The following is a 17,666-nucleotide window of genomic DNA, read 5'->3' as shown; positions in this document are numbered from 1 at the left end:
TCTAAAACTCAGTCTTGTCTTATATCTCGCAAAAAGGAATCTTCTGCTCCTATGCTTATCTTTAGTGACACTCCGATTTCTTGGCAAAATGATATATCTCTTTTGGGGATTACCCTGACTTCTAATCTCTCTTGGCACAAGCACATTACAAATATTGCTTCCTCTGCATCTAAAAAACTTGGTTTTCTCTTTCGCTCTCGGCGTTACTTTTCTTCCAAACAGCTGCTCACTCTGTATAAATCACAAATCCGCCCTGCCATGGAATATTGTTTCCACATCTGGGGTGGTGCCCCCAAAACCTCTCTCAGGCTTCTTGATTCCATTCAGAAGAGGGCAGTTAGGTTAATTAATGATTCATCTCTAACAGAGTCTCTCCACTTGCTTTCTCATAGACATACTGTTTCTACTGCATGCCACTTCTACAGATACTTCCATGGGCACTGTTCTTCTGAATTGGCTTCTATAATTCCCGCTCTCTTTCTTTCAAAACAGTCCAAACACGTGCCGCCACCAGCCAACATCCATTTACTGTCAACTTCAAACCCACAGAACCAACTTTTCATCTTCCTCATTTATTCATTCAACTGCCGTTTTCTGGAACAACCTTCCTTCATACGTATTTCCTGAAAATTACAATCTACAGAAGTTCAAGTCCAATGTCAACAAATATCTTCTTTCGTCTTCTCAGCCTCCAACCCAAGCATGGTACTAAGTACTATAGGTTCTAATACCTCTCGTGTTTGGGGTTCACATAAAAAAAAAAAAAAAAAAAAAACAGTAGTAAATGTCAAGTTATGTTAGAAATTGTAGGATGTCTCACAGATTTCAAAGAGTGTAGAAGTGAAAATTTTAGTAAGTAGGGTTTATGATTGCCCTTAATATTTAAATGGTGTTTTTGCATCATCATGTTATGGTATTCCTATTCAGAGTTACCTGATGATGGTAGGAGTATAAATCTACACATGTAACATGCATAGAATAGAACAGCTGAAAGAGTAATACTGACTCTCAAGACAAGGTAGTAAAGAATGACATTGATAGATGATTGTTCTTCTAACTATTCTGTGTGGTTAGCTTTGTTGAGTACAAGATGCTCCATTCAAGCAAGAATGTTTTCAATAACCATGCACAGCATATCATGAGTGATGTAATCACAAAATGTATGATGCTTTCTTTCTATTTCACAGGGAGTTAGTGCCACCATAATACATATTGTCCTTCATTTAATCCAAAGTCAAAAGTTTCAGGAGTGGTGAACAGTGGCTATTCTGTAGATGAGGTGTGGCTCAAGCAGTTGATCATCTTGTAATAAGCAAGGTGATTTTTTTTTTTTTTTTTTTGCACTATCATCTGAATCATGGTTTGATGTGAACTTTAAAATTTTTTTCTTGTTTTTGATTTCTGTTATGGGTAGCACAGCTAGTAGGATTACTGTCTTCCCCACACTGGGCGGTAAAAACTTGAGTTCAATTCCCGTGAATGATGGGAGGAATTTTTATGGGCCTTTTTCATAATATGGTTGAGTTAGTCGGGCTCAGGTGAGGGTAGCATGGTTTTTCTCCCTGAAACTCTGACTTTTCATCCAGTAAACAGAAAAAATCAACTACAGAACATGCAATTTACGGCAGCATACATGGAGCAATATGGTCTTAGTTGCTGATGCTCCTAGAACCCAACTACAACAAACAGCATCTTTCAGGAATGGGTCGTTAGCTGTTCTCATAGTTTTTTTTTTTTTTTTTGCACTATCATCTGAATCAAGTTTCAGTGCAAACTTTAAAATTTTTTTCTTGTTGTTTTCAATTTCTGTTATGGTCGATTTTCCAACCTTGTAGAATATTTCTAATGAACACCCACTTTCTTCCTTCGAAAGCCTGTTGAAAATCTCAGCCTTCGATTTAATTGTTAAAAATTTCTGTTTCTATATAAAAGAAGAAGAAGAAGAAGACCATAACTTTGGTATGGTAAAATAAAACTCTGTAAATGTTCAGAATCTCTTCATTCCTGTATCTAAACTTCATAAACATATTACTCTGTATCTCACCTACAAGTATTGTATTAGTTGCAATTTCTGCGTGTTTATCTGTTTTTTACTGTTTTAATGTTAAAAAATAATAATAACGTCAGTAAACAGAAATATCAGATAAGAAAGTGTTAATGTTTAGTTAATACTGTATGTATATTAATTAAGCTATGTGTGTAAGCTTAAATTTATTTTGCTAACCTGTGGATAATATTCCTCTGATTTTTACATATCATTTAATTTTGTTAATTGGTAAGGTAAAATAAAAGTATGAATTTGTGCTTTATATCTCCATTTTTATAGCCTGTGGATAATATTCCTCCTATTTCGCTTATTACAATTGCCATTTAATAGATTCAAAAGTAAATTCACAAACATGATCACAATAACTGGTGCCTACTGAAATTATTTTGTGACACCAGCATAAAAAAAAATTATAATAAATGCTGGCTCGTTCAGATTATTGATGTTCCAAATTATTGACCTTCAGTTTTTTGACACTCTACTGTACTATCATGTCGAAGAATTAGCTGCCATTAATATGATTGTATTAATGATATCGCATAAGTGATTACATTCTTAGCAGAGCAGGTTGAAGAATCTGTGAGATATATCTCAAAGTTTGTTTGTTATTTGGTTTTTAGGAGCATTAGCAACTAAGGCCATATTGCTCCCGGGATATGCGGTGGTCATTTCCTGACCTTTCCGCATCCTCCGTATTTGGTGGTGATGGGCTCGAACCCCGGTATAATCAAGGAGCGTGTGCTATGCACTGCTGCTCCTTCCCACCTGGCTACGGAGGCACACTGAGCCTGTCATCTAGTATCTCCTTTTTCAGTTTCATCACAGTAAATATGACTGAGGGCTTCAACAATGTTAGCATAACTTTCGCTAATAGCTGCGCTGCAGTAGCTTTGGCGTGAGACTCCCACCTTGTCTGATAAATGTTTAGGAACTTTTGACTCAGGAGGCAAGAAATTTTTTAGCATAGCCCATCTTTTTATAGAAGCTGAGAAAAAAAATAAAGCTCATTTATTGTGCCAAAAAATTCACTGCATCCAGCCACAAGTCAACTGCAGTTCGTCCAATTAGATTTAGGGAATGTCCAGCGCATGGAATAAACTTTGAAAACTTGTTCCTTTCCAGAATTTTTTGTTGAACGCCGTTATACTTTCCAGCCATATTGGCTGCATTGTCATATAATTGTCCTCTACATTTACTGAAATCTATTTCAAGTTCACTGAAGTAATTCAGTATCAGCTCAGCCATACTTTCACTGTGTGATCTTTCAGTTCAAAAAAACTCAGAAAGCGTTCAACTGGTAATCCGTCACTAGGAGAAACATATCTAACAATGACAGTAAGTTGATCAACATGGAAAACATCAGGCATTGAATTGACAGATAAACTAAAATAACCTGCTTGTTTGATGTCACTTAATATTGATTCTTGAACTTTACCTCCGTACTGATTTATGTGAGCACACAGGAAGGGATCAAATTTGACAATTAATTCAAGCAATCCAAGAAAGTTACCATTGTTTGGTGAACCAAATGCTTCATCATCTCCCCTAAAATTCCAAGCCACGTTCTGCCAAAAGGGAAATCACAGCATTATCTCACTAAAGTATGTGCCTCCAGTAATCCTGCTCTGCTTTGATTTTCTCTTTGAGTTTTTAATGTGAGCATTTGACCACGCTTTCTTGTTAAGTATGTTAGCATAGAATTCATATGATTTTTAGAGTTTCCAGGTTTGAACAAGATAAGCGTGATGCCAATCATTGAATCCAGTAGTAGTTAAAGCTGTAGTTGAGGTAGTTTGGTTAGAGAAAAGTTTGCACACAAAACAGTAGACTTTCCTTTTGTGGGAGAATACACTAACCATTCTCGAAGGTAGGTTTCTCCATTTACTTTGGTGGAGTGGAATAAATTCTTTGAGCAGAAACAGAACCGGGCGGGATTGGTTTTTGTATGTTCACTTCGAATTGATAAAAGTTCCATCCCAGTGCTGACATTCCGATGGACCTTTCTCAATCCAGAATGATATTTCCTCGTTATTGAATGTGGTCCATAAACCTTCGTCATTCTCTGAAATCACTAGTAGCATGAACAGTTGGTATTTTTGTGTCTGCAATGCTAGGGCTTTTGCTGAGATCATTTGCTTTGTTTTCCAAGTCTTTAAGATGATAGTGAGCTTGAACTGCTTCTTTTGGTGTAACTATCTAGTGACTTGTTCCTTCAGTGCCTTGTGTTAATTCTTTGGCTGTAGGTCCTGTCACTTCATTGTCACCTTCTCCAGAAGTTTCTGTACTTGTAGAGTTACTGACAACATTTCACCTAGAAGTTCTTGGGAAGCTGTGTTCTATATATAAACTGGTTGTACTTCAATCTGCTCAGTGTACTCTACTTGATTTTCTTCTGTTTGTAAACACGAATGTTCTGTATCTGAGGGATTATGTAGGGCTGTTTCTTCCTGCTGTGCAAAGCCATATGACGTGATTGGCTTTAAATGCTTGAGTATTTCCTTCTGTTCTTTTTGTCGCTTTCGTTTATTAGTACCACTTTCATATCACGTACTCGTTATTATTTTCACAAAAATTCAAAATTAAATATTATTGTGATTCACAATGATATGAAAGAAACCTCACTTGTTCCCAAAATGCACGCTATAATGATAGACAGTGATCTGAACACTTGTATTGGTTCATAGCTGACTTTATCATTTGATTCTGAGTAGCTTTAAAGCCGCCATGAACTTTACTAAACAGTAAATACACACTTGTCTAACTGTTATACAGTCATACGTCACATGTTTAATGTTTCTAAGCAACTGGGCCTAGATAGTAAAATCAAGGATTCGAGGGCGAGTGTGTTCGGCACTCCCATCAATGTGTTCCTGAATTTTGGATTTGTGCTTACACGTTATTTTGGCCTAGGTATGCCCCTGATTGTAGAACTGAAATCTTTCTTGGTAAGAGTACACTTTTGTCCTCAATAATCTTGTTGCTTGTATCTCCACCCATACCTACATGAGATCCACAGCTGTCCTGGAAGGTCAACCATCCATCCCTACCCCTCCCAATCTAGCACCAGCAGATGTCTTCCTCTTTCCCAAGGTGAAATCTGCTTTCAAAGAATAAGATTTCAGGATGTTGAGGACATAACTGAACCGAATGTCATCTCTTTGGACACCTTTCCTGACTCTTTTCAAAAAATTTTAGAATGGTGTAATAAGTGCATTGAATCAGGTGATACTTATGTTGAATAAAAAAAAAAAAAAAAAACTTTTTGGGCTGCTTCACTTTGTGTTGTTCTTTGTATTACAGCAGTCCAGGAACTTTATTAGCACGCCTCCTGTTTAAATATAAATATTATATATATATATGAATATAAATATTAATTTAAAAAATAAAATAACAATATTAAAATATTATGTTTGGAATGCTGCCACATAAAAAAGAGTAAAACTAAATAAACTACCTATTAATTTGAAACATGGCTTAATTATTTTATTTATTTTATTTTTTTATTTACAATGGCTGCTGTTTTAATAATATAAAATTCTTTAAAATATTTACAAAAAAAATTGATAGCATTCATCATGAAGAGTCAAAATTCAATGACACTTTTTGCAAATAATAATCATGCTTTTTACTATATGAATTAACCATATTAATATGGGAAAAGGAAGAAATACCAGCGGAATGGAAGGATTCACTAATACTACCAATTTATAAAAAAGGAGATATAAAGAAATGTCATGATTACAGAGGTATATCGCTACTCTCTTCATGCTACAAAATTCTATCAAACATTCTACTAAAAAGAATTACCCCATTATCTGAAGATAACATAGGTGAATGCTAAGCAGGATTTCGAAGGAATAGATCTACTATAGACCAAATCTTTATTTTAAGACAAATTCTGGAAAAGAAATGGGAATACAATCAACCACTATATAACATTTTTATCGATTTTAAAAAAGCCTACAATAGCATCCATAGAGAAAGCTTATGGAATATAATAAAAGATTTTGGTATTCCACCAAAATTGATAAATCTGATAAAGATGTGCATGAATGGTAGTAGGGGTACTGTTCTTTCAAATGGAACCAAATCAGAAGTGTTCAGTAGCGTTCACAACAGGTTTACGACAGGGTGATGCACTTTCACTAATTATTTTTAATCTTGCTATAGAGAGATGTATCAGCACTCCCAAACAAACAAAGAGGATACAGATAGAACATTGATCTTAGGATTTGCAGATGACATAGATCTAGTTAACGACAACCCGGAAAATGTACAAAATACGTTTATAAAATTAAGAACAGCTGCTGGAAAAATTAGAGTCCAAATTAACCAAGAAAAAACTGAATATTTAAAAGTTGCTAGAAGTGATAACAACCAAGACATAAATTTTATAATTGATAATTTGAACTTTAAGAATGTAACCTCATTCAAATACCTTAGTTCAGCTATAAATAACGAAAAGAAGTTAAGGCTAGAATACAGGCACGAAATAAAGCATATTTTTCAATTCAGCATCTTCTGGCCTCTAAAATTTTATCACATAGACTTAAAATAGACTTATATAAAACCTGCATTAGACCCATAGTGCTATACGGAGCAGAAACCTAAAACACAACTGTCCATGATAACAATATGTTACAACAATTTGAAAACAAAATACTTAGAAAGATATTTGGACCCATTAAAGACAATCTAACGGAAGAATGGAGAAGGATACATAATATAGAACTATACCAAAACTATAAATCACCATTAATTCTTTACCGAAATGAAGGTGGTGCATCTTAGATGATTAGGACATATTGAAAGAACGGAAGACTCCAGTGCAACCAAACAGGCATACCAATATAGACCAGCAGGTAAAAACCAAGAGGATGTCCCCGGCAATGATAGAAGGATAATGTTCAGCAGGACATAGAGCAGCTTGGAATAACAGACCGAACAGATCAAGTGAAGGACAGAAAGGAATAGAGGAAGGTTATGTTTGCAGCCAAGCAAGAACCTTGGAGGTTCGTTGAGCTGAAAAAGAAAAAGATTGCTTTTTTATGATTTATAAATGAACATAAATAGCATCTTTGTTTTGTTTTGTTTTTTTTTAATCCATAAAAAGGCTACTGAATTCTTTGGTATTTTTTTGGTGTCCTAAATGCTCCACTTAATATGAGAATTGCTAGAAAAGGCCTCATTTGAAAAACTTCAAAATTTATTAAAAATTTGTTTGGAGTGACAGATATGAGGAAATTTGCTGAAAGCAAATTTCCACACATCTTGCAGTCATCCTTCCAAAATTTTAATTTTTTTCCACATATGTGTGTAAATTAAGTATAATGATAGGTAATAAAGATTCTTATTGATTTCTTGTTGTCTTTACCCCTTCATTTGTTGATTCAGTAATAACATTTTGTATGGTGTTATCAGTCAGAATGGACCAAAAATTGTTTGTTTTGCAAGATCTTCTGTGTATTATTTTTCTGTGTATTATTTTCATCCAGAAAAAAGCGTAATTGAATTTACTGTTTGTTTTTCCATTGTAAGAGGCTGACTGTGCCATTTGAATTTATTTTTGTCTTAAACATTTGGGAATTCAAGATGGCCGAGATTCTTTCACATATCAAAACCTGAATCTGCCTTTTTTATTTAATCTCAAATCTTTAATCTCAAATTATGATTTATACATGGTTACTTTGGTATGCTGAAGCACCATTTAAATCTTCATGATTTTGTAAAATCACAGTTTGATTATCTAATTGGTAACAGGTTCAAAATTAACAACTGTGGATGAGATATCATAATTACCAAGATTATAATCTTGGTAATTATGACAAGTGGATCTGTCATGATTATGGAAAATTATCCAACACAAATTAAAAGGAGAGAAAGTTATACTCTATAAATTAGTGGTTGGGACTTGAAGAAAGAAAAAAAAAATGGCAGACATGGATTAAGTAGGTCACTGAATTACTGAAATTATACTGTACTGAACCAAGATCTACTACTTGAATGAGAACTATAACGATGAAAATTTTGCAGTTTAAATTATCCAGTATGATTTATGGATTAAGAAAGTTTTAGTTATTATTCAGTAAATAATATTTTGGAATTATTAATTCATTATTCTAGATCGCAGGTAGGTAGTCTGCAGACGATTTGGTGCCCGCATGTAACACGTGAATGGTGCAACATCGGAAGCAGCAGTTGCATGGTCTCAATGGCTGCCACGATGCTCCCATTCTAGTGGTTTCATTGCCAGAGCGATCGTGCCATGATAGCATGAAAGCAACTCTGGCTAGCGCGGCCTTTCAGTGTGCAAGGCACAAACAGTATCATTGCAGTGGCTAGACGGGATTCTGACTTAGATACATTCAGTCATAATCCCACGGATGGTAACTTTGCACCACTGGTCACTCGACCAAGCACATTATTTTGGAATTAGTAATCAAGGAAATAATCATTTCCTTAATTATTCCTAAAAAAGTATTCTTTTTGCTTAATTTAAATCAAAGTTTTAGCAGTAAATGTGAGCAAATTGCAAGTCATAGTTGGCACTGGGGTGTGGGAGTACCATCTGAGTTGGCTTAAATTTTAGCACCCATCAGAGAGCCTCTGCTGTGTGTTATAACATCATCACATTTCTGAGGCCTTGGGCCTCAGAAACTAAATCCTTGGTTAAGAGACTGTCATAGTCTACATTTTGGCACTCTTTTCCTTGTTTGTTTCATGGTGCATGATACTATAATAACTGTTCAGTACAATAAAGATTCCAAATGAGCATCTTCAGCCTTTTGCGCTAGTGTATTATGTTTTAATCATGTGTGTTCATGGGATGATTTACGTGATCTACAGACTGAAAATCCAGAATAATTTGTGTGGGGAAGCACTATTCCTTTTGTCTGAGATTGGCTGTCTGCTTCCCTGATTGAAAGGGCCTTATCAATCAGGAGTGAATTCTGACTTGTCAAAATATGTTGTGACTCTGACATAGTAATGCATGAATCATCTATTTATCTCAATCTTTAGGAATTAATTCATGTTAAATAGATGTTTTTTGTGTTTTGTCACATTTCAAATTCAGTGATTTCATCCATCAAGAATTTTTCATCAAATTTTGTTTCAAATTAGGGAAATGTGCAATAAAATCTAGTATATTTAAAAACAGCTTTTGGAGTAGACATCACTGACTGTCATTCAAAGGCTTTTCAGTGATTCCCAAATTTTGAGTGCCACTTATCCACTGAAAGTGATCCTTGCTCTCGCTACCATCAGCTTCACAACTTTGTAACTGTTTTTCAACAGTATTCATTTATTGAAATTTAACTATCTATAAAGTTGCTAGTGGAATTTCTTATGTGACACATCAATCAATTTTAACATAAGTTTTGGGAATGCTTTGGCCAACTTTGTGCTTCTTGTACTCACTCATGATCACACTGAGTAGAAATCCTATCCATATTTTTTCAGATAAAAGCACACTGCATTCTGCTTTCCAGTTTGAGAGACTTTTTTCTTAACAAACGGCTTCAGTTTATCAATACCTACCACCAATTCCTTAAATGCTAATTCGAAGGTAATTCTCCAATGAAGCAAAGATAACTTAATTTCAATCCTTCTAAAAGTCAGTCCCATCTTATTTCTCACATAAAAGAGTGTACTGTTCCTATACTTATCTTCAATAACACTTTGATTTCTAGAAAAGATCTTATATCTGTTAGAGATTACCATACTTCTAATCTCTCTTGGCATAAGCACATCATGAATATTGCTTCCTCTCTTTTGCTCTCAGTGTTAATTTTTTTCTTCTAGAAACCCTTGCTCTGTACAAACCTCAAATCCACCTAGTCAGAAAATATTGTTCCCACATCTGGGGTGGTGCACTCAAAACCTCTCTCAGGCTTCTAGGCTCTATTCAATAAAGAGCAATAAGGGTAATTAATGATCCATTGCTAACAGTGTCGCTGCACTATCTCTTTCTCACTTACACATAGATGTTCTATTTCTCTGCATACCTTCAAACCAGTCTGAACACATGTTACAACTACTCAGCATCCATTTACTGCCTAACTTGAAACTTGTACAACTTCTTTCTGGAACAACCTTCCTTCACTTGTATTTCGCAAAAATTACAATCTACAGATATTCACTTCTAATGTTGGCAGGTGCCTTCTGTCTTCTCAACCTTCAACCCATGCATGATACTAAGTACTATAGGTTGTAATACTGTTCATCTCTGAGATTTTCATTTAAAAAAAAAAGCATTAAATAATTTATGACAGATTGAAGGTTCTGAAATAAATGATGATGTAGTTTTTGAATTGCTTAATTCAGAAAAATATATAAACAGCCCTGAAAGATTATGTAATTATGAAATAGTATGACGGGTTATGAATTAGATAGTATGAACCAGAGCTGTAATGTTCAATACATTCTATGTTGATATCAATATTTGTAAAATAATAAGAGAACTTTACCTCAGTATAGTACATAGAACACTTCCGTATGATACTCTCCAGAAATTAAAACGAAAAAATCGAAAATCTTACATTAGAGTAACAAATAATTAAAAATCAATTTAACGAAATTAAAAATAAGAAAATTAATTAAATTCTTTTAATTAAAAGAAATTATTTTAATTAATTTTCTTATTTTTAATTGTGTTAAATTGATTTTTAATTGTGTTTCTGGAGAGTATCATATGGAAGTGTTCTATGTACTATATCGAGGTAAACTTCTCTTATTATTTTAAAAAGATGGGTTATGAATGAAAAAGAATCGAATTCAACCCAACATGAAGATGTAAAGGAAGATTTGGTGCCTATGATTTAAATAGTGCAAGGTAGTGCTTTGTCTCTTGTGGACGGTCTGCTTGGGGGAACAAGCAGACCGTCCTTGTTCGAACAAGATCTTGTTCCCTGTCTGCTACAGGGAACAAGATCTTGCTCTTGCTGAAAAGCTGATGCTATGTAATTTACATACTGCCATTCGTAGAAAAGTCAATGCATGAAAAAAAGTAATTCTTTGCTTTCTTTTTTTTTTTTTTTCAATAAATATTAAATATATATAAACATATATTTGTATGCACTTTTTTTTTAATACATATTTCCAAGATTTTCTTTAATTTGCAGATTGTCCAGTGATTTTATTATTTAGTTTCCCAACCTCCCAAGGTAATTGGGAGTCTGCTCTATACATATATTTAGAACTAATATCATTATAGCTCAAAGTATGTTAAGTGTGTCACAAATGCCTTCTCTATGTGCAACAGATTTAATATACTATTTTTAACTTGCTTTTAGAAACTGCAGAAAGTAACAGGGGGATTGACACGCTTAGCAAGTAGAAAAATGAAAAAAGAGCAAACCTTCAAAGTTCCTGCCTCCACTGTTCCACAGCAGGTATGAGAATGCTGCATATTTTCATATTCGTTTTTATAATTTTTACAAAAGAATTTTTATTAGTTGTACTGAATGAGTTCATGGGCTATTTTTAAACTTGTGCATGTGTGTTTTATGTTAGTGGCCTACTTGGCCTATAGATTAAAGGATAACATGCATTACGAGACTCTAGCCATTAATTTGTTACCCACTAGTTATGATCATTTAGCAACAGTGGTGGCAGTCGTAGGATTTTCTATTGGGATGGGGAATCTTAAGCAGTTTCCCAGGAAATTGGACTTATCTGGAGGGATGGCTAAGGCAGTGTTCTATGGAATCATTAGGCCTTAATCATCATGCAACAGTAAAAACAAAAAAAAAAAAAAAAACATTATTTTGATCATGTGGGGGATGGGGGGGATTTAACCCTTTAGTCACTACCTGTTACTGCCACTGATCCATAAGCATGTTTACCTTACTGCCGTGCTCATATTATGCACTTGATATTTTAATGTTTATATGAACTGCTTTCTAATGCATTTTGCAGTTTTCTAACAAACTTAGTCTACTAAGTTTGTTAGAATTGATTTGTTATTTGTGATGTGCCACTTTTATGGTCAGCCATAAGCATTTTTACCTGCCAGCACTTTTAGTTTAAACTTGACTTACCTTGATGCTCTACCGTGTGTATGTGTATTTTCAAATAAAGAATTAACTGTGATATCTTGCTTTACTCTGAGTAAAACATCGGATGAACCTATAGTTCTTAAATGTTCTTTATACGTTGAAGATTTCTCCAGAATTTTACCTAAGGTTTACAGGGTATTTCAAAAGTGATGGTCAATAATTTAATGGTGAACTGTACAGACTACAATATGCAAAAAAAAAGCCTAGTAAACATGGGTCATTAACTGAATTGTTTTCGAGATATTGCACATTTCTAGTTGGAATCTACCACTGACTTGTTTGTTTAAGTTAGGTTATGCTCATTCTCTCCCTTTCCCCTCTCTCAATGCTCTGCAACGTAGCAGGCACATTAGTACTTGCCAAAGAATAGTCAACATGGAAAGAGCTTATAGCAAGGAAGAGTATGCGGACATGCACTTCATGTATGGTAAAACCAACGGCAGTGCACTCGAGACTGCACGTTTGTACCAAGAAGCATTTCCCCGCTGAAGGCAGCCCAGTAGGCACACATTCATCAGGGTACGTCACTGTCTTAGAGAAAATGGGTGCTTCGCACATGGAGTACGAGCAGTAGCCCAGAAGCATAATACCTGATGTTGAGGAAAGGGTGTTAGAAAGAACATCCTGTAACATGTAAGGTCTGTAAAATCCTGTGGTGTTGAAACCAAAAATTAAAAATGTATTATCTTATGTTTAATAAAACCACCCTTAGCAAAGGATTCACAGCTTTTTGCTAAACTAGTGCTCCCATAGTCAGTGGAGGATCTTAACAGAAGATGCGCATTATCTCGAAAATGGTTCATTTGTGGTCTGATGGTTCACTGGGACTTTTTTGCTTATTTTAGTTTGTACTTTTCACCTTTAAATTATTGACCATCATTTTTGAAACACCCAGTATATATAGGATTATATCAAGAGACACATGGAAGAACTCAGGTATTTATTGGCAGCATTATTTAAAGTGTGACCTCTGCCTAAAAGAATACTAAATTAAGTAACTAGATTTTCCCGAATTTCAATACCTCAACCAGAAATTATTTGTCCCTGGAATAACCCGAGAAAGATTACTCATAAGAACTACAAATCATCACATATTTGATGATTTATAGTTCTTATGAGTTTACACTCTTTAAGCTCTTTCTGACTGCTCAATGAAGACATTTTCTCTTTCATTTGTGTGAATGAGTGTCAAAGTAGGGTATAGAAATTGTGTCCTAACAAAAACTTTGACAGTTTGTTCAGTTGTCCTGCTATTGCATTGCTTTCAAACATTTTCTTTTAATTTAGTGGGAATTAACCTTTTAGATATGGTATTACATTGCCAAAAGGTTAATCTGCTATTAAATCATAATCTTATCAGCCATGTAATTTCCTGATCAGACAATGGGATAATCAGCTCCTTATCCCTTGCTAGTAAAATTGTTGTATATCATTGACAAAATTCCATGAGCTGTCCTGGCACCCTGTCCACACTGCTCAGAGAACTTCATATCAGACTGTTTTTCTAACCGCAGTTGTTTTTGCGCCAATAAAATCGAAATCAATCAATCAGTCATATCAGACTGCACAGTTATTTCCAAGTCCTTTTCATTTTCCACTACCATGATGTGCAGTACTACATAGTTGATACATTATTCTAGGATTACTTCTACCCATATGCAGTACCTTGCATTTGTCAGTGTTAAATTTCAATTGCCATTTCCCAGCCCCTCTGCATAATATTTTCTAGAAAATATAGCAGTAGCATATCTTCATTGCTGTCATTAACTGCCAAACTTTGATTCATCTGTAAACTTAGACATTAAACCTGATAAACCCTCATCAGTATCATTAATAAATTCAGGAAACAACAAGCCCAGACCAAACCTCATGGGACTCCAATAACAACATTAGTCCCCAAAGAGCAGTGGCCATTGTTAACCACTCTCTGTCTTCTCCCACTCAACCATTGCTTTATCCATAGCAATAACTTTCCCTTAATGCCACTGCACCAATGTATACATCAGTTCCTTATGTGCAACAGTATCAAAAGCTTTTCTGAAATCTAAGTGTATAATATCAAAATTATTTTTTGCATCCAGTTCCTTTGTCACTGCATCATAGTATCAATCAGATTGGTCAGACAAGATCTCCCCCCATAACAAACTGATGTTTTCTGCCCAAAGTATAACTGCCCTCCTGCCTAGATGGTCCTACATTATTATTTTAACCAGCGACTCCATTATTTTCCCTAGAACAGAAGTTAGGCTAACAGGTCTGTAATTACTCATGTCACCCTTCGATCCCCCCCCCACCTTTGTGAATTGGGGATACTTTTGCACATCTCCAGTTCACAGGGACCTCTCCTGAATTCAAAGATGCTCTCGTAATTATGGCTAAGGGTTTGCTTTCCTCCTTTGCTGCCACCCATAATATGATTGGATAGATCCCATTACCCCAGGTGACCTTTTTATGTTTAACTTCAACAATTTCTCTTCCACTTTCCTCTTAGTTAACAGAAAATCATTCAGCTCTCTGTTAGAGCTTGATAACCTTCTGATATCGGCCTCCCTAAAAAATTCTCATGTGTCAATGCATATGTAAAATCCCTATTCAGCCTGTCATCATCCTGAACAGGTTCATCAACAGTAAAACCATTGACATCAAGTGGACCAATGTGACTCAATCCCTTTCCCTACTGTTAATGTAAGTAAAGAAGTCTTTGCTGCTTTTCTTGGCTTTCTTTACCAGAGACTTCTAAGAATCTGCCTTGGCTTGCCTAACCTCCTTTGTGACTTAATTTCAGACTAGTTTGTCTACTATAGGCTTCTGTATCACCTGATGATTTATATACATCCCATGCTCTTTTCTTCTCTGCCCCAAGTGTCATCATTTCATCTGACATCAATTTAGTTGTAAACCAAAACAGTATTTCTTAGTTGGTATGAAAAGCCTAGTAGCTTGCATGACTGTTTCCCTGAATGCCCATTTAGAATTTGCTGTTGATAACATTCTATACATTCTATACAGTTGGTACCACTGTATAGAATTTAAAAAATCTCTGAGACCACTGTAGTCACCTCTATGAAAGCAAAGACTTCCATTTACCCCTGATGGTAGTTACATCTTTAGATAAATCACACATCAGTACACTGTGATCACTGTCACCCAGTGGTTCTGTTATCTTCAAATTTTTAATGCACGAATAAACACTGCTGATAATCAGATCAAAAGTATTTCTGCCTCTCTACTGCCATATTGGATTTACTGGATGACTAGAAAACAGTCATCCAGTAAATCCACAAATGTCTTGCTAGTGTGTGAGTGACCAACCAAAAGTTTCAGTCAGTATTTTGGAAAGTTAAAATACCACATACAAATAATTCTTAAATCTCCACATACAATTTTTGCTCATATCCAGCCAGTTCCTAAAAAAGGTGATCAAAATTACCCCAGGGGCTCAAATCTGGTGATTATTCCATTGACTGGCTTGGCATATCCAGGGTCCTGACTGGATATCATCATTCTTCTCTTTCTTGGTGATTCCTTTCTACTTCTGACTCACTCTTGTTTTCTGTCTCTCTCAGGGTCATTCAGAGATTTTTTTTTGGCTGGTGCAACATAAGCCTCATGCTTCATTGCACCATATGGCTAATAATAATAATAATAATAATAAAAAAATTCCTCTCATCCAATTATCGTCCCATTACAATTACTTCTATTTTTTTTTAAGTAATGGAGAAATCAATTAACCACCAACTCTTAAACTACCTAGAAACCTTCCATCTGTTCAACGATTTCCAGTATGAATTCCATCACTGTCGATCCACTGGTGATATTCTGGCTTATGTTAACGAATTTATGGACAAATTCAATGGAAAAGTTCAGTGAAACAGAAGCAGTTGCTCTTGACATCTCAAAGGCTTTCATTTTATGGTTTGCCAACTGTTTTTTGTAATTGGTTATCCAGTTTTCTCTCTAGCTACTCACTGAGGGTAATGGTAGATGGCTCTCTGTCTCCTAATTTCTCCAATACTGCTGGTGTCCCCCAAGGTTCAGTTCTTTCCCCCACTTTTCCTCTTATATATTAATGACCTTCTTTCATTGACCTGAAATGCTATCCATAGTTTTGCTGATGATAGCACATTGCATTCCACTTTCCAGTTTGAGAAACCTTACCCTGCTCAATCAGCTTCAAGTTCTCGAATATCTGCTACTAATTCCTTAAATGCCAATCTCCAGATAATTCTAGGCAAGAAGATATATCTCCTTTGGTGATTACCCTGACTTCTAATCTCTCTTGGCACAAGCACATATTGCTTCCTCTGCATCTAAACAAATATTGCTTCCTCTGCATCTAAATAACTTGGTTTTCTCTTTCGCTCCTGGCATTACTTTTCTTCCAAACGCTGTTCACTTTGTGCAAATTGCAAATCCACCCCACCGTGGAATAGTGTTCTCACATCTGGGGCTGTACCCCCAAAACCTCTCTCAGGCTTCTAGATTTCATTCAGAAGAAGGCAGTTAGGTTAATTATTGAATCATCTCTAACAGCATCTCTTCACTCTCTATCTCATTGACATATTTTTTCTGCTGCATGTCTTTTCTACAGATACTTCCATGGGCACTATTCTTCTGAATTGGCTTCTATAATTCCTGCTCTCTCTCTTTCAAAACTGTCTGAACACATGCTGCCAACATCCATTTACTGTCCAACTTCAAACTTCATAGAACCAACTTTTCATCTTCCTCATTTATTCATTCAACTGTCATTTTCTGGAACAACCTTCCTTCATATGTATTTCCTGAAAATTACAGTCTACAGAAATTCATGTCTAATATCAACAAATATCTTCTTTCGTCTTCTCAACCTCCAACCCAAGCATGGTACTAAGTACTATAGGTTCTAATATCTTTCATGTTTGGGATTTTCATTAAAAAAAAAAAAAAAAAAAAAAAAAAATTCAAATGATTGCAAAATTTAATTCCCCAATGGCAGAACACATTCAAAAGATTAATATTAATAAAAAATGCATACCACTTATTTAGGAACAGAATTGAGAATGAGATTTTAAATATATTAGTCAATAATATCAAATCATAAATTTTAGAACGACTTGTCAGCTAAATATGATTCTTTAATTTTGGACTGGACACATGATATCAGTCACAACAGCAATTAGCACTTATTCTAAGATCTATAATTTTTAATGAAGAAACATCAAAAATAAAAATACCTATTTTTGATGTTTTGGTTTCTGCCAAATTGATGATATTATGTGTGGCAGATTGACAACATTTGTCATTGAATTTAAAAAAAAAAAAAAAAACTACAGTCATTATCAACCCACTGCAGGATGGAAGCATCCTCAACAATTCATGCTGAGACAAAAAATAGACCATAATCTACCATGCCGGTTCAGTGTGGGTTGGCAGATCGACCGTTCAAGCAGTCAAGGGTTTGAACCCCAGTCTACTCAAGAATTTTAAAATAACATCGTATAAATTTGTTATTTAAAAAAAAAAAATTAATATTACATTAATCAAAAATATGCAGTCAAAATTACGACAGTTGCATTAAT

The 17,666-nt window shown here is 35.0% G+C and overlaps 1 protein-coding gene across 3 annotated transcripts in view; it reads left to right on the top strand.

The window, feature by feature from the left end:
* Positions 1 to 17,666, top strand: part of bchs (WD repeat and FYVE domain containing 3 bchs) — a 1,877,108-nt gene that overhangs the window by 1,094,587 nt on the left and 764,855 nt on the right. For all 3 annotated transcript variants that reach the window (XM_090389621.1, XM_090389619.1, XM_090389620.1), the window contains exon 44: positions 11,341 to 11,439. In XM_090389621.1, coding sequence (XP_090245747.1) covers positions 11,341 to 11,439 — 99 coding nt within the window. The remainder of the gene's footprint in view (positions 1 to 11,340; positions 11,440 to 17,666) is intronic.

This window comes from Mastigoproctus giganteus, chromosome 2 (assembly GCF_048544385.1).
Source record: "Mastigoproctus giganteus isolate SK-2022 chromosome 2, ASM4854438v1, whole genome shotgun sequence".
Classification (NCBI taxonomy): Eukaryota; Metazoa; Arthropoda; class Arachnida; order Uropygi; family Thelyphonidae; genus Mastigoproctus; species Mastigoproctus giganteus.
The sequence above is the reverse complement of the archived record's forward strand: the minus strand, read 5'-3'. Positions and strand labels throughout refer to the sequence as shown.